At 35.9% G+C, this 24410-nt stretch overlaps 1 protein-coding gene across 1 annotated transcript in view; it reads right to left on the bottom strand.

The window, feature by feature from the left end:
- The window catches only part of LOC113233247, a 62207-nt gene that overhangs the window by 4895 nt on the left and 32902 nt on the right, over window positions 1–24410 (bottom strand). Inside the window, exons 4-5 of the mRNA XM_026468290.1 lie at window positions 2848–2997; window positions 682–811 (exon numbers count right to left, since the gene is read on the bottom strand). Of these exons, the coding sequence (XP_026324075.1) occupies window positions 682–811; window positions 2848–2997 (280 nt within the window). The remainder of the gene's footprint in view (window positions 1–681; window positions 812–2847; window positions 2998–24410) is intronic.

Raw genomic sequence — 24410 nt, 5'->3', positions numbered from 1 at the left:
TTTCGTCAAAATTCAAATAAGTTCGGGAAAAATGGCGTGTTTTTGTTACAGTTACAGTTTTTACACCAATTAATTTTTACTCTAAGTATATTGCATTTTGAGTTTCTTAATTATTTGTTATCATGGCTCTATAGCAAATGGTAAACGTGTAATATTTTATAATGGTAATGCCAAACCACACACATGTTCACAAAACCCGTAATTCACCCGAAATTTACCCGTAATTCAGTTTTTTCTATACCTATCTCGGGCACCAGTCTCTCACAAAACAGTCTGACCAATTTTTAGACTTGTATTTTTACCTTAAGTTCCTTACTGTTAAGCCTGTTTTGTGATTGAGAAATAAATAAACTTCATAAACTTCAAACCGTCAAAAAATATTACAGCTAGGATGGGATGTGCTAGCTCATCAGATTTCCCCCTTCAGATTTTCACTAGTTTCGGTCTTTACAAAACTTTTTGAATGGACACAATTTTGATAAAGAGACCATTAAACAAAACAGAACTGTATTTTTAAGTAATGACAGGATTTTTTATGAAAGAGAGAATTTTAAAATTACCCAAAAGATGGCAAAAGATGATACTTAATTAATGAAAGTTATTTTTTATTTAAAATCTTATTATATTTTCTTTGAAACCGCACGTACTTTTTGGTCAACTCAATAAATAGCAGAAGTATACCTGTGATGTCAGGCTGCAAAGCGCTCACCGGCCGTTGGTATAGATTCTGTCCTACATCACGGTCGTTGCGATAGTAGAATTTGTTGGTGTGCGCCAAATGATTCGCCCAGGCTTGCGCGTAGTCGCAAAGCTAAAACATTAGTTATATTATTTGCTGTGTGGGACCCATTACAACTTCCCCACGGGATGATTCAAATCCAAAAATGTTTTAAAATACAGGCCGCTGAGGTTGAGACCAACCTAGTAAGTAATTAAATATATTTATCAAGAGGCCTCGCGCTCTTCCTTAACTCAGACGTACTTTTAAAAGTACTAAATTTAAACAAAATACAAACAATTTGAAAGAATTACAATTAACTATTTTAAACATTACTACAAAGAAATAAGTGTGTTTATGTGTGCGTGCGATCGTGAGTTTCTGTGTGTCTGTGTGTGTCTTAGAACTATGGACAGGATATGTAGTGAAGTGACGTGGTTGATTGTTAGTAGCTAACAAAATTTGTAAATGTGTAGTATTATTGCACAGAAAGTGGCAGGTAGCCTTCTGCATTGTTAGCAGCTTTTTACTGAATCCTTCTTTTCTGGTAAGATTTTTGTGCAACAACAGCGTAAGTATATAAACTAATGTAGTAAGGTATAGGAAATAAGAAAGCAGTGAAGGGGAGAAATGGGCAATCGTGGTCAGCCACTCGTGTACCTAAAAAACTAAACGTGAGCCGGGAGCGGGATAGCCCGGTATGGCTTGGTCATCAATCCCCATCATCGCGGCGAACGATTCGTTCAGTGGTAGTCAAGCGTTGGAGCGAGATAAACATGTAGAGGTATAACTGATCTAGTTCATTTCATTATGTACATTAGTGAAAATTTTAAGTATGTTGAAGGGTTTATTCTCACTAGTTCGATTCATTAGTTCGATCGTCGAACTAGTGAGAATTTTTTTTCTCACTAGTTCGACCGTCGAACTAGTGAGAGTATTTGTTCTCACTTGTTCGATTTCTTAGTTCGATCCGTTAACTTATTATTCTTTTGAGATACAAAAACTACAAATATGTGTGATATGTGTAATAAAGATCACAAATACATACATTGCATAAATATAAAAATTAAAATCGCTTGTATAGGTATAATAAATGATTTATTGGTCAAAGACCTAATTAAAAATGACAAAATTACAATCACACATAATTAAATTATTTGTAAACATAATATGTTGGAACAACTATATGTTTTATATCCTATACTAGTGAGAAAAAAAATTCTCACTAGTTCGACGATCGAACTAATGAATCGAACTAGTGAGAATTAATGATTCTGGCACCTATTTATAGATAGATCATAGGCAATAGGAGCCAACTGAGAGTCAGGGAGATTCTGGCTTCAGGGGTGACTGGCATTTTTTCCATTGAACCCCAACGTGTTCACTAAAGAAGACTTACAAGCAGCTGAAATGCTGCAATCTCAACCTATTGTTTAGCAATCTCAATTAAATGACGAGAATGATGAATTCGGACAATACAATGAAATGTGGTAGATACAAGTGCACTTTGTGTGTGCTTGGGCTCATGCAGAATGCACAGTGAGTGACTCCGGCAAGGGCTACGTTTGTGATATTTATTTAACCCTAATTGCAAATAGATGGCCATAATTGCCAACGCATAAGGGCAATGGCAGTCAAAATGTAATTTTTTTTAAGTATTATGATTCCCAAATTATAAAGTCAAAATGATTGAAATGTATCTTAATTATTAATATGTTAATTTTATTATAAGGTGGTTGCAATAAATATTTTGTTTGTAATTCGATAGTTATTAAATTATCCCCTTTTCCCCATTGACTTACAAATAAATGGACGACGGGTGTAATACAAAAACCACGAAAAAAATGTCTCAAGTCAACCTATTTAAACGTAGTAACATGTAAAGGAATATGAAAAAGCTAAAACGTTGAATTTAAATTGTAATGTCATCGCAGTACTGTCTAATTTTGCTTGCTTCGCTGTCAGTCGAACAAACGAAGACTAGAGCGTGAATGACGCTCTGTATACGATTTTAACGCCCTATAAGTTCGGACACTTTTTAGCGCGGACCCGACGTCCATATAATTGTAAGTCAATGCTCTTCCCCTATGATTGTGAGCTAAGATTTGAATTTGAAGATCTGTAAATACCTCGGGCGCCATATAAAGCTGAGGAGCACCATGCCGCTGGCGGTAGACATTGTGCCAGCAAAGACACTCTGTGATGAAATCGCTATCCTGCCACGCTGTCCGCACTTCGCTCCATTGCACCACCATTGTTACTGGCCGGTTGAGTAGCACCTATAATGACAACATTAGACTATTATAAATGTTTACTTGCCAATAGCTACCCTTAAATAAGATTATATATCATAAGGAAAGAAGGCGTTTATGACAGGGATGTACATTTGTCGGGATATCCTGCGCCTCGTATTCTAATCTAACACCTGCATGCTGGACGTGGTCTGATGCAGTACGGTAAATTGGCTACAGAAGTGTGGCGAGCGAATGAACGAATTAATGGTAATTATTTGCCGCGTCTCTCCATAACAATTGCGGTGTTGATTAGATCTTGAATTCGCAAAGATCTGAGTTATAAGTTGCAAGTCCCAGGTAATGTAATTTCACCAGCACCCTTACCCTTCAAAACCGAAACGCAGTAACGCTCACAGTGGCAGAAATAGGCAAGGTGGCAGAACTGCCCTGGACGAACTCTTTCACAAGGAGCTCTACTGCTACTCGTCCATAGTCACCTTTTCAAATTAAATTTTGCATGTCCAATGTACGTGTGTACATTCCAAGAAACTCAGAAATGCGAGCCCCGATTCTAACCCACGGCCTCTGCTCGAGAGGCGGTAGGTCGAATAGTTAAGATATCATATATGGCTTTTCAAGCCTGTGATATAGAATACTTATTTATGATATTTATCGTTCTATTTCTATGTGACAGATGAAAATTAAAAAGGTACGACAGGCTGTGCATAAAAGGTACGACAGGCTGTGCATTGAGGTGCTGGTTCCTACACTTGTATATGGCAGTGAATGTTGGGTTTGGCAGATAAAGCACGGAAGTAGAATTGATGCAGTAGAAAAGAGAACTTTGAGAAGTATTGTTTTTACACATTCGGGCCCGTACCGAAACACATCCGAGCAGTAAAAAACAATGATGCACGGAAGTCTGCTATAGCACAACATCTCACACAGACTGACACTAACCACTGGATCGAGTTGCATAGCCCCCAGGTACTATCGACAGAACGTCACTACATACCACGGTTGGTACGAGAAGCCATCGAGATCACGAAGTACAAAACATTTAACCGTGATGATGGTTTTAAACTGTCCAGTGCATGGAATCCGGTCCTTAGTGCGTGCAGTAATAAAAACAAAAACACCTCGAGTTCAGTTTCGCGTGTGAATACAGTGAGTGTGGTTTGTGTGAAAAAACTGAGTGACAATGGTAACGCCACAACAAATCGCGATGAAGGTAGTCGTCGACAGCGCAAGAGGGTAGACAGATATGTCTGCTCTTAAAGCTGTCATCTGCAGCCGTCCAGTCAACCCGTGACCATGGAGCGTGCAACCGTTCCGAAATATCGGGGAAAAAAAAAAGAAGTCATACCGTGGTAAGAAACTTAGTTAATCAATTATGAAAATTAGTTAATCATTTGAGAAGTATGACTGGACTGGCCCTGGTGATACTGTGGATTATCTTCTGGCTTTAGGAACGAGGCTGGGATGGACAAGTCAAGGACCCTCTGTTGGTGTTTATTGCGCTGGAGATACCGTAAATACTCTACACGCTTCTTTTCTGTTACTATCAAAACTACATGTCCAGGTTTAATTGACCTAGCCGGCTCATTATTATGTTTATGTATAAGCAAACTCACTTTTGAAGCGGTTTTTTAAATCGCTACATAGCTTTGTTATATACCCCCAACGCGATGATAAAATGATACTATCAATTAGTTCAATACTTATGTTATTGTTAGACACTTTAAGCTGTAAGAAATGTGAAATTGTAACCGTAACCAAATTTTCGGAATTGTTCGAAATGTATGTATTTCAAAGGTTCTCTCTACCTTACACATCACAGTAAATAACTCCTGAAAGCTTAGTGCTGCTGCATCTAGCACTCTTCTTAAAATATCCTTGACAGACCGAACAGAACAGAATGTTTAGAATAAAACAGTGTGATAAGAGAGCATTGCGGCGTGGAAGATGTAGTGACAAAAACAGAGAAAGGGATGGTTAAATGGTTCGGACATGTAGAGAGAATGAATGATATAAGACTGACGAAACAGAATTACAAGGCGAGTGTAAGTGGGCAAGTTGGTAAGGGCCGACCAAGGCGAACTTACCATGACCAAATTGAGGTCATACTAAAGAAGAGTCAGGTCACAAATACCCTTAACCGACGAGCGTGTATGAAAGCGCTGATGCCTGTTGATGAGGCGAAAGATGTGTCTCAGGACCGTAGCAAGCGGAAGACTGTTGTCTCTGCCTACCCCGCTGACAAGCATATGTATGTATGTACATTTTTCTTGTCGAATACTTAAAGAATTTTTATAGTTCAGAATTCTTAATAATTAAGAGTTAATTTATATTAAAACAGTCTAGACCCTACACCGTCTAAAATGTTTCAAGCAGCTAAAAATACGTCCACGGCCGAGACCTCGCAAGCTGCACAATTCAAGGTTGAACTCTAGAAAATACTCGTATGCCTACAGCGGAATAGCTAAATGCACAGTTCTAATAACCCGAAATAAAGTATGAAATGGTTCTCGGTGGTTCTTCTCTTCTTACAACTGCGTTAAGGCCACAATTTGTGACGAAGGAAGCAGTCTTATCGCTACGCGTAATTTATTTGCAAGCAACAATATTGCATCATTAACGCTATATCTGCAATATTGCCACATTTCAGGAGAGAGGTTTCATGATTCTCATTGTTTTCATGATAATAAATTTGACATATCTTTTTTATATAATACTAAGTGACGGAACGACGAAATCGTGCGCCTGCTGGTAAGCGACACGCCTGTCCATAACAGTATCATTGCCACTCAAAGCTTTAAATTACAAAGATCTAGGTGCAACTGAGACATAAGTTGACAAGTCCCAAGTGCCTATAATTTCAACAACATCCTTCGAAACCGCAGTACTGCTTACATGACTGCTAGACGGCAGAAATAGGTAAGGTGGCAGTACATCCCTGGACGAACTCTTTCACAAGGAGCTGTATTGCTACATATAATACATAATTTGTATGTAAAAGTTCGTATTATTTATATAATTTTCAATTGATAAAAGCACTGTTTACGTATCGATCACGTTGGATCACGTTGTTGACATTTTATAAATATGTGCCAGATAAACACACAACCAGCCTGGTCTCAAACTTGAGAATTCCCTGTACTTTGAGTACCAGAGTAACGAATTTATTTCTTACGCCCTAAATATTGTCCTGAACAGAACCTATAACAAAAAAATATGTTTCCTTAATTAGTTCTAGCGGAAATTACACCCGGAACCTTCTAATATTTTGCCCATATTACTAACCGGCCACCGAGGCCTTCTATGTTATCGATAATAGTGTGTAATTGTATGGGAATTTTCAAAATTTTTTCCCAAAAACACACAGTATTTTTTGAAAAATTTTGGAAACATATATTTCTTTTAAAAAATAATTTGCTTTTCATGGCCCAACGTTAATCACTACAAACACAAAAAATCTCAATAAATATTAATCACTACAATTACTACGTACAACTTTTATAAAGTATCTCCCATTCGAACACCCGTCAAACCGTAAACTTTTATTGAAGATCACGAACGTTATTTGATTACGTAAAGTTCTAACAGAATTTTGGCATGATATTGGTTTCTGCCCACGTCATGTGAGTGCATTCCAATCTTTGTGATCAATACACTCAATGGATAGCTTTCAACAGAGCATCACAAAATAGTATTTATTATAGCTCTTACACATGTGACTGTTCTGTGTATTATTTTTAATGCGAGCTATATTTAATTTTATTAATATTTGCTTTTTTATTTCATTATAGCACTCAAGAGATGATGTAGAGACCAGTATAGAGAGGAGGATGTTTTGATGGTTTCGTGATGTAGAAAGAATGAATGCTAGTAGGTTGACGGCACAAATTTATAGAGCGAATGTGGATGGGGGCGTGGGGAGAGGTGGACTTCGGCGTACATACTTCGACCAAATTAGAGATGTCCTTAAAAAAGGGGTTAAAAATACCAAGAATAACTGACATGTATGAAGAGAGTGATGGGAGTGGAGAAGGCGATGGAATCTTCTTTGTCAGGAGCTCAGCAGAACCTCCACCGTGGTCCCTGACAACCCCGATGGGAGAAGGCTTGATGATATGAATCTATATACCCACTCCATATTTCGTTTCGAAAAAACGTTATTTCTTTATTTTGCCGCATTATTGAGCTATCGAATATTTCTTGGCAACTATACAGTACAACTTTATGTAAGTACAAGACATTTAGCGTAAAATATAGTGTAATTGAGGCGAATCCAGGATTGGAATTTGTATGGCAAAAATTCAATTATCTCCTGACGCATTTGCTGCAGGAATTGACGACGACTAAAATTGAAATATCTGTTGGCGTAAGGATTTGTTAGGTCTGTGGCGTAAGGTAAAAAATTCGTCGACTGTCATTTTTTCATTCATTTGTTTTAATTTCCTTCAAATTTTGCGTTGTTGTTTATTTCGTAAACTTCACTTGAGTTTTTTATTTATGAATCTTTGATTTAATCATTGTTAAATAGTTATTTATTTTTTCAGCCGTTTCTACTTCGTCAAAAATACATTTTGTTTTATTTCGATTTTCTTCAATAAAGATTGAGTAAAGTCGTACCGAGTCGACGTTAAAAGATATTAATTTTATTGCTACTTTATGCCTAACTTTTATTTATTGAATTAGAAACGTTACTATTTTATATTCACTCTTTTTTCCCATTGTGTTCCACTAAATATGCTGGTGTATGTATTTTGGTCTTTACGAACCGACTTTCGCCTCTTTTGTTTGCCTTAACAATAAACAAAAGAGGCGAATGTTAAATTGAAGAATGTGAAGTTTCGAAACTTTAAATTAAATAGTACCAACATGACCATATTGACACAATTAAAATTGTAATAAGTAAAAAATAAACATAAAAGAACATAAAATACAATTTTATAATCGTTAGGTTATACAATTTGAAACTTTCAAAACTACAACAAATGTTGATTGTGAGCGTTATTATTATTATTATTATTATTAAATATTCCTAAGTCGATCGTAGAAGTCGCGTAGATGTAGCTACGAGTGCTACCTCTGCGTAGCTTGTAGCCCGTAGCAGTAGTCGTAATTACTAGAGATACGAGCGCTGCGCCGTCGTCCATGAACTTGATTGGCGTAAAGTAAGCGTTAGGAAATTTGTTTTATTTTAATGAAGTGTCAGCTTCTTTGTTACTTATTTATTATACCTACACCAAAATAATATTGTAGATATCGAGTTCTTAAGTATTAGCATTGTTACACGTATAAAATGAAACTATTTATTCGGATTTACGTCGCATATAAACTTAAGAAAGTAACGTTTCGGGCCCCTTACAGGTCCCATGGATGTTCACGGCTAACTAAGATGTTACCATCAACCAGTTATGTCTAATATAAACTAAACCATGTTTTTCACTATATTAACAAAATCTTGAATATTTGTTTTTTCAAACGCGTTTTGGTCCGAAAAAATACTTGCATCTCCTAAAATATTTTAGTACAGTTAAAATTAATTACGAAATGTTTACCATACATCCTATTAACAAGACCGTTTGTTTTTATATGTTTGATTTTTTAAATTTATTTTTACAAGTTTTAGTAATATTTTATAATTTACGATCGCTGTGCGTCTCTATTAACTATAGCTTCAAAACTTGATTGTACCAAACTATGGTAAAGCGAAATAAAGAAACAATGCCACACGTTAATCAATATAGGTTTTATACCCAGTTTTACAAGACTTTTGGGCGTTTTCCGTATATGAAGAATATCAAATATCGTCAAAACATCAAGTTCTTTTTCAATTTTCTAAAATTTAAACTCAAATAATTCTTTATTTTACAGTTAAGCTAATTACACATGATATCGTCACATTATTTCAACTCTACTACTCATTCGTAAACGCCCAGTTATACGAGGCGAAAGTCTTCAGGCGGCCGCCGCGCGGTTTCCATCCAGTTACCATGCCTTCATGTACATTAATGGCGAATCTGAATTTTATTTACTAAGCAACAACATTCAAAATTCCTCTGTGTAATACAACCCGGCCGCCGCATAGTCCAAATTCAACCCCGACTCGCCAGCGTGCCCGGGACGCTCATTTAAGTTAAAACGTAAAAGCTAAACAAATAGAGCGTATTTTGCCATGGCAGTTAGACGCACGCAGTCGCCGCGCGATGATTTTCGTGTCGAACAAATGCGCTCTAAGGCAGATTCCTCCTCCAAGAACGATTAAGAAATTGTAGGGATTGCATTTTGTAAATAAAGATATCTTTACACATTTTCAAATACAATATTTATTTAAGATATTTAAATCGAGACAACCTGCAAGAGCTAAACTGATCACTACAATGGACATTTATTATTTATAGAGTTTTTGTTTATCTTAAAGTATTAAACATAGTATATGGTAAATTTTGAATATCAACCGGAATCGTATTAAAAAAGCGTATACATTGCCCCTTAAATGAATTCTTGAATTTGTGAAGACGACTGACGAGGATAGCCATTTTATTTTTATTTCTCATATTAAACATACACACATTAAATATAAAATTTCCCATTTCTAAATGGGACAGTATGGGGAAATCCGAAACCATAGAAGATACAAGGAAACTGTCTCAGGAACCAGTAAGTTTATTTTTGTGCAAACAATTTTGGTAAAGTAAATTTTTTGGACAAGCGTGAGTTGTCCATAAAAATGAATAAAATTGATCAAAATTTTTTTAGTTTTATGTAAGTACGATTTCGTTGTATAAATAAATAAAATGTTTGTTTCACTAATACAATGAACTTTACATGAACAGTGGATGGCACCTCCTATTAAGCTTATCAAGCCTGTGTTAGAAGGCACCGCTCTTCCATAGCTATAAAAAAATTTTACATTTACAAACAACGTCAAAATAAACAATTTTTTAAGAATTGTCAACATTCTTAACATCTAATTCATAATTTTAATTTAAATCTCAAAACGTATGTGTGTGTTAGTGTGTGTGCATTTGCGTATGAATGTGTGTGTGTTCTAGTAGATCTTCGGTTTCCTCATACGATTTGGACTGTAGCCATTTTGATATAAGTCTTTTGTCTCTATAACTTTTGGCGTATAAAATTTGTATGAGATGAAAAGAAACGGGATATCAGAAGTTGGTAAAATTTTATAAAACTATTTTTCATACAAATTGAATAAAATTGACAATTTTTTTTTTAGTGTTGATAGACACAGTTTCTTATAAAGAGATTTCATTGTATGGGACGAAAAAAATCGGGACAACAGAAGTTGGTCAAATTTAATAAAATGCTACTAGGAATAAACGTATTTTTCGTACAAAATGATATTGCGACTGCATACTGTGTAGTAGAGCTTGTGCCAAAAGTTTTGAACTGGGAGTTGAAATAGCCTTCAAGTTTCAAGGCTCTACGTGCTTACATCCCAGTTTTGAATACATTACTCTTCCTTATTTTACCGTCTTAGTTGATTCTTGTTTGTTTTCAAAAAAGTTAAAAAAAGCATGTCAAAATGGTCCATGACTCAACATTTGAGGACTACGCTACTTACATACCCCTTGCTGATATTCTGCCATGGCCTGTCATAGAAATAGAACACCCCAATTAAAATGAAATTTAAATACTAACACAATCAAACAGTAAATAAATTGAATTAAATTTGACACATACAACATTTAGACATGAAAATAATCAGAACAACTTGAATAATAAGAACAATGACATAAAGTAAAAAAAAAGTAAATTTAAATTGTACAATACAAAATAAGTATACACAAATACACAAGCAGCTATTGCGCAAAGCTCACGTCCCAAACAGCCACAGAAAACATTTTTGTTTGAACGTTGGTAGTGCTTGATATACAGCCGTCCGTACAGGCGAATTAAAATTCCAAATTTTAGATGCGGAATGTTTAAACCAATCCCGATAACAGACAAAGATATTTTCGGCATTTTGAGCAGGAGACCCCTATTGTGCAATCTCTCGTCATGACCTTTTATGTTAAGTTTTTTTTAATATTTTGGTGTTTGCTTTTTAAATAACGTATGCAAAAAACAATAATACTTAACACACTGAGAGTTGCTCATATCTAGTTTTTTATTTTGTTTAAATATGGTTTGATATGGTCTCTTCTAGGCACAGAGTACCAATATATTATGCAAGCATTCTGAACCCTCTGTATCGCTTTATTTGTTTTTTCAAATAGGCATGGCCCGTACACTATGTATGTCGCAATAGCTCAGATGGGATAAAACTAATGCACTATACACTAAAGACCTCGTAGCAACGTCGATGCATGGCCGAATTCTATATAAGGATTTAACAGCCTTAACTTACTGCCCACGTGCTTCTCAAATCGTAAATTACTATCCATCACCACACCCAGATTTCTAACACTGTTTCGAAACAGAACACGAGTGTCACCAATGAATATGGCAGGATTAAATGATTTTATTAAATTGATTTGGTGTTTAGTACAACAAATAATAGCAACAACACTCTTGCTCGAGTCCAGAATCAGGCCGTGCATTGTCGACCAATCAGCAAATGCTCTCAAATCGTTGTTTAGTGCGGTAGTTGCAGCGGTCACTTCCTCCGCTGTAGCCAATGTGTGCACGTACAGTTGCGTGTCATCTGCATATAAGTGATGGTTACTACTTGAACTTGAATCACACCTCTGGTGACAGGTAAAGACTTTAATTAAATCCCTCAACAACACAAACTCTACCGGTTACGATAACGTGTGTAATAAGGTTTTAAAATTGTGTGCTGATGAACTGTCACCATCACTGGCATATTTGGTAAACCTATCCTTGTTAGAGGGCACGTTTCTGTCGCCTCTTAAGATCTCTATAATAAAACCACTGTTTAAGAGGGGCGAAAAAGATCATTTGGAAAACTGCAAGACCTATTGCACTTATATCTGTAGTATCAAAGATTTTTGAAAAGGTTATGCAGAAAAGAATGACGTCTTTCCTGTCAAAGTATGACATCATTAAAGTAGAGCAATTTGGCTTTCAGAAGGGAAATCTACCACACAGGCATGTTTCACGGTTATTAAGGATATCTCAACTTTTGCCGATAAAACAGTACCTGTTTGTTCTGTTTTGTTTGACATCAGTAGAGCCTTTGATTACGTTTGCCATAGAACTCTACTATACAAATTACAAAGATATGGTCTTCGTGGACAGGTGCATAGCTGGATAGCAAGTTATCTTTGTAATAGAACTCACTGTGTGGGGGTAGTAAAGCAAAATAAAAAGAATGAAATAGAAACTCACAGATCGGAATTTAAACAAATAAATACGGTGTACCTCAGGGAAGCATTTTAGTTCCAATGCTGTTTCTGTTATATGTTAATCTTAGAGGATGGAAAAAAATTAAAGGAGTAGTCTAAGATGTTAATGACCTCTCTGAAGTGACAAAATACCCATGCACTCATTTTGCAGATGACATCTCAATAATTGTTAATATGAATTCTGACATAGACTATGAAAAAGAAATAAATGACACTATATGTAATATTATTGACTGGCTTACGCGAAATAACCTGAAAATTAACGTTTCAAAAACAAAAATAGTACAATTTTATAATTATAATGGAAAGCCCCAGAAACTCTCTATAAGCTATCATGGACACGATATTGTGGAATGTTCGTCCATCAATTTTCTCGGCATAGTCTTAGACTCTCAACTGACATGAAACCACAGGTTGATTCAGTATGTGTAACGTGAATCGATTTGTAGTTGTTTTATATCGCCTAACGCACTTATATGATCAGAGGATTGCCATAATGGCCTACCATGCATTCCACCATATACCATGTCCATGTCATGAATCGTGCATTTCTTGTCCACAAAAAGTGTGTCAGAGCTATATGTAGAGTAGGCCCGCTTGAATCTTGTAGACCGCTTTTTAAAAAGTTGAGAATTCTAACGCTTCTGGTGATATCACCATCGGCATCCCTCAAGGATCGGCCTTGGGTAACACGTTCCTGACGTTCATCAACGATCTTGCGCACTATATATCGGAAGGCTTGGTGGTTCTGTTTGCAGACGACACTACTGTTATAGTGTGTGCTAAAGGCTTCACAGAATTGGATAAAAAAGTAACATACACGTACAGTCAGTTTTGTGAATGGTTTTCTGCAAATGGGCTTACTCTAAACACGTCTAAGTCGAACCTAGTATTGTTCTCACGAAGAAATCCCGTATCATGCCCAATAGTCACCTCTGCGCTTCCATTTTGCAACACATGCAAGTTCTTGGGCTTCACTTTAGACTCAAACTTAAGCTGGAAAGCCTTGGAGGTGCTACGTACGCACTGCGGAAATTGCGTCTCCTCAAACTGCGGTGTTGAGGCATACGTACTTAGCATACTTCCACTCATTGATGTCCTGATTTCAAAAGGGTATTCGTTCTCCAGAAACGCGCACTACGTACGTGGGCATAAAAGATAATCAGTCCTGTAGAAGCCTTTTTCGAAAGCACCACGTGATGACAACGTATTCACAATATATTCACGATGTAAATGTTTTTGTGTGTACAAACAAACATATTTACGAGCGATGCACAGGCGGAGGCCGACTGTTATGTAATATAGGAATACTGAAACCCGTTGCTCATCGAACCGAACTCGCAACGATAAATCCGCGAGTAATCGGGCCCCGATTTTACGAACACCTACCCACAAGTCTAAAAAGTGTTGCAAATGACGAAGTGTTTTGTTCCCGACTGAAGGACCTTTTATTGGATAATGAATTCTACAGTGTAGAGGAATTTCTTTTAAAGAAATTGTAATTATATTTTTAATTTTGGACGTTTTTTGAAAATAATTATTTAAATTTTTATTTGTTTATTTCTCTTTATTTCTTTATTTCTCTTTTAATTATTTTATTTTATATTAACATTAAAATTATCATTTACCTTGATGACGATCATGTTATCCCTTGACATTATATTTCGAATTGTGATATTATGAAATGGATAATATGAAATAAATGATTCTATTCTATTATATTCTATTCTATTCCCGCTATGTACATATGTATTTGAAGTATGCATGTTTGTTAAAAAAATTTACTAGGGAAAATTAAGTATATACTTTTTTAACTAGACATCCCAACCGCTTGCCTGGCCCCTCTCATAACACTTCTTGCTTTTCTAGGAATTGCTACAATATGTCCATAAAGATGCTTTGCCTGCAACGATCGCATACTTACCCTTAAACATATTTAAAAAGAAATTATTTGACTTGTTATATGATCTGTGTACATATGATATCAAAGATTATTTAAAATGAAAAGAAATTGACACAACCTCGTTTATAAGAATAACTACTTCAATATATTTATAAGATTTTTTTTATAATTTATCTATGTAGGTAATTAAATCACTACAAGGACCTACTTTTAAATCACAATTGACAAAATGGCTTTTGACACATTGCTTTTTAAAGTAATAAAGAATATTTAGAAGTTACAAATACCAATTGATATTAATTGAATTGTAATTGCAAATTAACTGCAAATTGATTTGCAATTGTAGAGATAACTGTGAAATACCATTAAAATTTGCACACCTGCGTGTGGGTTGAATACAATGTACCTAATTTTACTCAAGATCTGTATAAATACCGTATTCTGACAAATAAACATATTCTATTCTATTCAGGCTACAACCTAGACATGGACAATTTACCCCAAGAATCAGTATATAATACTGCACGACTTGACAACGGTTAGAAAAATATGACCTGAACCAATAGCATGCACCAACCGACAAACCGCAGCAATAACGACACAGTCGTAAGCCCGTGTGAAGTCGAGCAATGCAAGGGTGGTACCCTTTCCTGAATCAGTAGCCGTCAGGATATCATCAGCAATGTCCATTAGGGCCGACACAGTGCTATGATTTATGACTTGTTCGTATTCTACGAAATACTGCTTGGCGACAGAAATAGGTAAGGTGACAGTACTTCCTCCGACGAACTCTTTCGATATAAGTAAGCCACATGTGATCATACGTTAAAAGAAGGTTCATCATATGAAAGTCATAAAATACGACTAACGTGAAACAAATTATGTGTAAATTTTATAATAATAATTTATTTCGGAACTAGGTCTATAGATTGTTAGTAACTTACAAAATTCTTGTAAAGTGTAAGGGTTAGTTACACAATACAAACACAGCAGCACAAAATAAATAAAAACTGACAATACTATCGCGAACATCGGCGAGTCCCAGAGTGCGGACAATGCGCTCAGGATGCGCTTGGGGCTGTCGCGCAGGCGGCATAGCGTCAAGGTGCACCTCTTGCGCATGATGATTGCAAACCCGTCTGTGCGAACATACCCGAGGCGCTGCAGTAGCGCAGCAGCCCCAGCAACATCCGGAACGCGTTATTGTATTGCACGCGCTGGCCGTTGTATGTCCTTCGCATATAGTCGACCCACAGACTGCACGTGTAAAAAGACTGACAATAAACTTTAAGAAATGTAATCTTTACTTGTCCTGTAGGCTGATTTTAATTCTAATCGGAATTGATCCGAGTCTAGCTATCAGATGAGTTTCCGAGCGAGAAGATGAACCTGATTCTTATTTCTAATTTGTTAGTTTAATCAACTATTGTTCCGATTTGAAATGTCAAAAGCTTTCGATCGGCCACTTGTGAATCGCAATTATAAGAGGGAATCAAAATCAAGCTGCTGTACAGCGTGCAAACCTGCGGGCCAACATGTTACAACGAACAGTTCGACGTTGTCAGTAAGGGCATCCGTGACCCAGTGACCTAAGTACTTGAATCTCGAAAGTATTTTTAAAGGAGCGCCGCAAAGTGTTACATTAGGTGTAATATTGTAACATTTAGTACCTGCCTAAGCTCGCTCTTCGAAACATTGTACCCAAGTCCGTGGGTCATAGCGAGTGACTTACAAATTTGCAACACAGACACAAGTGCTCTTATCGATGGGCTGAGCAGCACCATGTCGTCAGCGTAACTTAATATTATTAACACAGACATTATGATATCTGACTATAGTTTATAACTTTCCTATTTAAGCGTTTTATCGTGCAATATTATTTAATATTCGAGTATTGTATCGTGAAATATTGTTTAATAATTGCACAATAATACTCGTATATTTAAATAATAAAAATTGCCACGGAAATTAAGTACATACACTAGTCCGAAAATGATCGTCATAGAACCTTTAAATCTCTCTCTTGAAAAGGTGTCATTTTGCAGACGTGGCCTTATTACCAGTGATCGATATTGAGGGTGTTAATTTACATAAAGTACGAACGTTTTCTTAATATGGACATACCCATTTCGTCATCATCGGGTCTAAAATTTGTTTTTTACTGTTTATTTTCTAAATATTCCAAAATAAACGTTGTCTCATGCTTATTCTTAAAATGGCTTAAGTATTTAAATACGTAAGAACCTATAAAAATACAATTACAATGTTTTTGCTTGAGACAATAATTTATATCAAATACTTAGAGTCATATTCCAGAACTTTACTCAATGCTCAGGATTTGAGCAGACTTGAGTATGATTTCAAGCACTGGAAATACGACCCTAATGGCAAGGACTTGAGTATGATTTTCAGTGCTCACTGCAATACTCAAGTCCTGACTTGATTATTGAGTAGAGTTCTGGAATACGACACTTAATAGGAAATAATATACTCCCGGACACATGATTTGAGCCACCTCGCACGCATCATCGAAGAAAAAGTTTTCCCCGGTTTTACAAATCTAAATTCCCAACAAGGACTTTATGGAAAAAACGTTTAGTATACTAGTTTCAAAATTACATAATAGTTTTTGATCAATCAAACATTCTTTAAGATTAGGGCACGTAATACTGAAAATGTGTGGTGGCTCGAATTATGTGTCTGGAAGTGTAGTCGCCAATGTACTCAAATTTCAATAAATAATACGCATATATTCAAATATAATCAGTTCCGAGAAGTCCCGGGAATTGTAAAAGAGACTGTCCACATCATTCTTTAGTTTAGCTAAATTGCTTATTACACATATAGGCTATGAAATATGTACTGAGGTGGTAACTATGTAGACTAGCTGTAGCAAAGAAATACCACCAACACAAAACTTATATCAAAGTAAATACTATCTTTTCAAATAACGTATAGTTTCGCTTTGAACCCTTTTACGATGGTACTAAGATTATTTAACCATTAAATTTGCATATTCCGTGCAACCGTGAACCGTTTCGCGTGCTTTTCTCGATACATTTTCATAATAACAAAGACTTGGCGTCAAGACCCAATGCTTTAATACCTGTTAATATCCACGAACGGGACTTAATGGATTCTTAACATTTGCATAAAGTTAAGAGTCTCTTTTACGCACCGTATTTTGTTGATGTTGAAGCTTTGAAAATATAATAGAGAGGAAATGGCTAGAACTATGTTTACTATGTTGTATTATGGCCACAATTGCCTTGATATTAGCTGAATGGGCACCATTAGTCGAGCAATAATTGTCGGACATCTGTCTGTATATAGAGTTGTTTATAATATATACTACTAACCTCACAGGACCATATCACTAACATTATGAACAACAACTTTTGTTCCATAAATTTTTCTTCTTCTTAGTGTGCCGCTTCTCTACGAGGATTGGCGACCATCATGGCTATTCTTATTTTTGAACCGGCCACCAAATTCCCCGAGCTCGCCTCAAAAGTCGTGTGACCATCCTACTGTCACAAGGCGTGCATTGTGGAAACGGAAAAACGACCCACCACCTGGTTTCATTAAACCTTAAGAGCAACTGCCTCCGTGGCCGAACGGTTACCATGCCGGACTGCCACGCAGAGGTCCCAGGTTCGATTCCCGGGCCGGGAGAAATGTTTGTATGGCTTACATTTATTTCTCTCGTGAGTTTGGGTGTAATTTGTGGTTGTCTATGTGTGTGTCCATGGTACCCGCGACACAGGGTTTCCCTAGTGCGGGGCTATGTTGAGTGTGTGCGTTATTTATTATTATTATATTATTATTATAACTACCACCAGGTTGCGATCTACGGTGGCCCGTGTGGAAGTCCTTAAATCATCTTCGCACTCAGGTAGAACGCTGCAGAGACACGATGTGTAAATAGGGTTTCAGGGATACTATTCAAACCTAATGTGACTATGGTGCCTCAACACAGACCATGCAGCACTTACTGTTGTGTCCTAATACCTGTACGAGGGAAGATCTCTACGCGGTCATGGACAGCGCAGTCAATGTGGCAACGTACTGTTCAGGGTCAATATAGTCCTAAAATAAAGGAAGTGTCGACACGATAAGAAAAAGAAAATTTTTGACCCTGCTGCACGGAAGAGGGGACGTGTGCTAAGGTGGAACTAGTCTCTCAGATTCTTCAACCACGAGATTTTCCTTCTGTCACGACTACGCTTTCCTTGTTTCTTCCCTGCATTATTAGTTGAAGAATCCGGTACCTATAGCCCCTCATTACGTTGCCAAAATAGTGCCGCTTCCTTTCCAGCTCTGAGTATTTCCAACTTTTTTCCCATTCGACGAAGAACCTCAACATTGGTGACCTTTTGGACCCACGATATGCCAAGCATACGTCTGTACAGCCACATCTAAAAGGACTCCGGTTTTGTGCATAATGCTCAAGTTAAGGTCCAACACTCCATACCAAACAGCAAGATACTAAAGACATAACAGCGGACTAAACGCATGCGGAGTTTAGGGTTGAACCTTCTACAACATAAAATCTTTTTCATTCCCATGAAGGAACTTCGTGCCTGTTGATGCACGATGATGTGTGATGCGAATACGAACTTCTTGAACGCTACCACAATGTTGATTTACGTAGCCTGAAGTAAATGAGCCACAAGCTATTGGCTTTCTGCAGCACACACAGACATCATTTGGTTAATGTTTCGTTTTTTAATGTATTTTAATTTAATTTCTTTTGTTGTTTGTTTGTTTTTATTCCTCAACTTTAAATTTTAATCTATTTATTATATTATGTTATCGTGTGTCTGACGCAAGACAATAAACGTTTTATCTATCTGTTTAAAGTACAGTCGACAAAAATAGAATAAAAATAAATATACTATAGACGTTGAAGTTGCTACGTTATTTCGATATAGGGAAAATGTCACATCGAAACAGAGTTACGTTTTTAGCCTTTTTACTTTTTATGAACATCGTCAATTTGGTTTGGACGTAAAAGTCTGGTCGTATTCTGGTTAATGATCATGACGCGTGCTCTTTCTATAATCAACAAACTCTTGGCACCAGCACAGTAGGTTGCACTCAGAAAAAACTTTATTGACTGAGAGCTGACAGAGGTGTTTAGTTCTTGTAACAAAGTTTTAATTGTCATGGAACTACAAAGTGCCAATCATTTTATAATCCTTCATTTCTTCCTATCTTCACCGCATTTTAGGTCAACTTCCTGAACAATTATTCGAGTAGTAAGGGCAAAGGTCGCTGTTTTGTTTTAAATAAAATAAATAAATCATTTACAGGCTCAGAATAACGTTAAAAAAAATATACATGACAAAGAAGTCAAAACAGTAAAAGTAAATTGAGACAAAAGGCATAGGCTCAGCTTATGCTGAAACGGTGATATGGTCCCTTGCAGCGCTGTTTTTTTAGCCTCTGCCTACTCCCTTATGATATTGAGCGAGAATCATTGCTACGAGTGCTTTAATCTTATATCTATTCCTTACATTCTAGCTCGTAATAATATTCAAAAGTAACAAACGCACATAAGATTATAATTATAGTTATTGGCATAATAATAATTAATGTGTAAAAAAAGGAAAAGAAAAACAATACATGTAAACAAGTTCATGGAGTTCGACATTGTGTATATGTGTTTTGTTGTGTGTATACGTATGCGTGAGTGTTATGTCTTTTATAATAGTTATTTGTCTTAGGGATTTGTGTCTAAGTATTTTACTATTTTTACATTTTAAAAATCTTCTTTTTTAGTCACTACGTATATTTATTGTATGAATATGTTTTTATATTTGTATTTACCTAACTAGCAACATAGTTGTAAAAATTAAAAATAAAGATTTCAACAAAATACAATAAAATCCATGTTCTTAAAATAAAAGTTAAAATAAACACGAAGACATTAACCGCATTACCCTTACTGGCTTCACCGTAGTTGGGTGAAAATACACCAATAACCACTTAAGCAATAACAAAAGTTAAATAACAACTTGCCAACACGAGATCTCGTCACAAGATTGCTGAAACTGTAATTGGAAAACTTGTACGAGTTTCTGCTTGTCGCAAAGTGACCACAGTACTGCCTATTCCTACCTCTATATACAAATATCATATGCAATAATCAATATTTTCAATATTACGGTGTATTCGAACTACACATTCTTGTTTTATCAGTGTTGCATTCGCGCGTTATTTTTTACGTACCTGCTGCGGCCTCTCAAATACGAAAATGAAATAGCTTAGTGTTTTATTTACATAAAAGTGCTTATTCTTAAACAACCATTGCGTTAATTTGCCTTTCAACATGGAAAAAATTCCCAAACCAGTCGCTGAATACAGATGGTAAGGCATGTGTGCGACAAATATAAAGCCTTAATAAACTAAAAAATATGTGAAATACATTTACTTACAAATAAATGGACGACGGGTCTAATACAAAAACAACGAAAAAATGTCCCAAGTCAACCTATTTAAACGTAGTGACATGTCAAGGAATATGATAAATCTAAAACGTTGAATTTAAATTGTAATGTCATCGCAGTACTGTCTAATTTTGCTTGCTTCGCTGTCAGTCGAACAAACGAAGACTATAGTCCATCTGTTTAGGTACTTAAATAAACGTAAACAATCTTGAGATGTCTATTTAATGAAATATATATATATAAAATCATTTTCCCTTACCTTCAAATACAAAATACAAATACTTAGCTTCATATGAAATTGCATGCCTATTTTTATACCTATTGATTTGTAAAGCATATGTTTCAATAAAAAGATGTATCAAGATTGTTTACATTTAGTTAAGTACCTAAACAAATGGACTATAGAGCGTGAATGACGCTCTGTATACGATTTTAACGCCCTATAAGTTCGGACACTTTTTAGCGCGGACCCGACGTCCATATAATTGTAAGTCAATGGTGAAGTAGCAACTAAGCCACGGAACATGCCAGCGAACCTCACGAATTTTTCTATGTGTTTGTTGTCGTGTATTTGTGTTTGGTTTTTCAACGGCTTTTTAGCCGTAGCGCCATCTATGAGAAATCTTAAGTATTTCGTCACCCAGTTAGATACCTTTACAGCGGTTCCAATCCGGCCGGATCGAAGGAATTTTTTCTGAGTGTTCGATCTTTGTATTAATAATTATAACAAACTAGTGGAGTAATTTCACATAAAAAATAATTGCAAATCAATTCAATAAAAATTTTTATGAAATAGATGGCAATATAGAAGTGCCATCTTTAGATACTTGCAGAGTTGGGACAATTTAACTTTTCCCCAGACATATCCTGTGACGTCGGTACATCATTCAGCCAATGTAAATCGTTGTTCCGAACCAACAGAATTTTAGTTTCGAAAATTTAAAACGACAATGTAATTGTGTATTAAACATAACATTAATGTAAATGAGATTGAAGCGGAATAAAATTGTAGATAATTTTTTTTATAATGAACTGTGGTTTATTGTAAACTGTTGTTTTTATCTCATCATATTTTTACCGTGTTTTAGAATTTTTTGCCCATATTATATGTACACATGGCAACTAACACAGTATTATTTCAAAATTACTTTAAATTATATTAATATTACCTATTTAATTTCAAAACGACAGTGTTATCCTGTCACTTTGAAATTAAATCGTATACAAATGACATACAAACAGCGAAATTTTGGAGATAAATTATTAATATATAACGCAATTTTGGAGATAATACTATGTTAGTTGTCAAGTGCGATGTTGTACTTTGTGTAGCATATTTATGCGGATCCTAGTTATTTGTCTGTGTGTATTTTTCTTCCCATTCTCATGATGTATTCTTTAATGCAAATTGTTGTCTGAAGGAAAAGTTAATGATCACTGCTTCTTTGTTTCAGTTTCTTCGAACTTTCAAAAAAATTAAGTATGGGTACTTAGGGAAATTTCTATTCGAATGCATTCCGAAATTCGAAATTAAGATAATCGTTATTTAGTTTTACCTTTACGTTATTCCTTACGCGTAATCAAAGTCAAAGGCAAATAATCATTTATTTCATAGGTAAAATTTTTTTAGCTACTTTTTAAACTATTGCTCGTTCACTACGTCGACCTCCCTGAGAAGAACGATCAAGAAACTCTAGGGATTGCTCTTTGCAAATAAACTTAAATGCTATGGAATACACTTTGAATCATAATTGTGTGGAATCTAGACTCTTGTTGTCTTTCCATGCTTCTTTATCTAAAACATACTCTTCAATTTCGTAATATGGCTTTTCAATTAAAATACTTTTAATGTAAGTTTTAAACTTAGGAAATGATAATCTTAATTTATTCTCTGGAATCTTATTGTAAAAACGTATACAGTTTCCCATAAAATAATCGTTTAACTTTGTTAAACGAAATCGTGGTTTTCTATCGTAAGTATCGTATCGTAATCGTGGTTTATTATGAGTTTGAACTTAGCTCTAAGGTTAATGTTATGAATATCTTCTTTCTTGATGAAATTATGTATATTTTTACGGACATACAAAATATTTGAGTAAATGTACTGTGATGCCACAGTCATGATACCAGTCTCTTTAAACTTTTCTCTAAGAGAAAGCCGAGAACCTAAGCGTTATTTATAGCGTAGGTACACTAAACGTATGTTATATAGCCCTCAGACCGCACAGTGTCCTCATTAGTGAGCGAGTGAACTAAAGTGGTGCCGTTTTAGCTTTTCGTCTCGGAGCGAATAAAATGGACCCTTTCAGAGGAAAAGTGTTTGAAGAACTGAGACTAATGGTTCCTTTATATTGTAGCAAAGCGACCGACCTTACCTATACCTAGCACGAAAATAAATTTTAACATTTTTCAATGGAAAAAGAATTGCCAACTTTTTGGATGTGAAGCCAAATGGTTATTTTTTATGATATCAAGCGACGGGACGAAACATGTTGTGCGCCTGGTAGTAAGCGACACATTTAACCATGACAGTTGCAGTGCCACCCAGAGCTTTAAATCGCAAAGACCTAAGACGAACCGAATACTGTCGGAACTAGGGCTTTCATCAAGGGAATCTCAATATCGAATATTTCGAGAGTCTCAAAAATTTTTTGGCATTTTAGTAGCAGTAGAGCTCCTCGTGGAAGAGTTCGTCCAGGAAAGTACTGCCAACTTATCTATTTCTGCCGCCAAGCAGTAATGTCAGCATTACTGTGTTCAGGTTTTGAAGGGTAAGGGTGCTGGTGAAATTACAGGCACATGGGACTTATCAACTTATGTTTCAGGGTAACGGGCGCAGTAGTAGTGCGTCTCAGATCTTTGCGGTTTAAAGAGCTGAGTGACACTGCAACTGTTATGGACAGGCGTGTAGCTTACCATCAGGTACCGACTTCTTCCTCCCGTCCCTTGATATTATAAAAAAAGGCTCAAGGCTGACGTATTAATTCTGCTTGCAAATTAAATAAAAATCGATTTGCGATTCCACCCGTTTCGGAACTACGATGTCACAAGCAGACATACCGACTCACACATGCACAAAGACTTCAAGCTTATTTAATAACTCGCTCTTTTTGCGTCAGGCTTGAAAAAGTAAGCAGGTACGTACGAGGGGCGGCTGAAAAGTAATATACCAAAGTATGAAATAAAAGACGACAATGGCTACAGGCAAAGCGCATTATATTTGTTAAAAAAAAGTTGGTGCAAATTTGTAAACATTTTGCTTTTGCCGCCATTTTCTTCAGTCAAAGTATTCTTTTTCCATCCTCTCAAATTCCAAGCTTAACGTACCTAATTTTGAAAAAAGAATAAATAACGAATGCGTCAAGACAGAGGCCTGTATTATTTTCGAACTGAAAACAGTCAAAAGATAACTTTTTAACCGCACCTCCTATATCATATTTTTTTGACGTATTTGATTACATATAATTTAGAAAATGTTTAATAATAATTTTCCTACCTACTAACTTTTCTTTGTCACGAGAATGTAAAAAATCGTTATTTGGTTCACGGTATTTTCATCCAAGCAATTAATCATAAGCTAAGTTCAAAAATGTATTTGGCGAATGTTCCAGAAATTCATACCCTAGGTTTTATAAGGGTGTACTACGTGAGTGCGAATGCCGATTACGTGAATGACGATAGTGTGAAGACGGTTGCGCGAAAGCTTAAATGCGCCATAGTTCATTTGCGCGAATGGTCAGTTGCGCAAAAGCGTAAATGCGC

This window comes from Hyposmocoma kahamanoa, unplaced genomic scaffold, assembly GCF_003589595.1.
Source record: "Hyposmocoma kahamanoa isolate Upper Pololo Valley unplaced genomic scaffold, ASM358959v1 78, whole genome shotgun sequence".
In the NCBI taxonomy this organism is placed as follows: domain Eukaryota; kingdom Metazoa; phylum Arthropoda; class Insecta; order Lepidoptera; family Cosmopterigidae; genus Hyposmocoma; species Hyposmocoma kahamanoa.
This window is presented reverse-complemented; position numbering and strand designations above follow the sequence as displayed.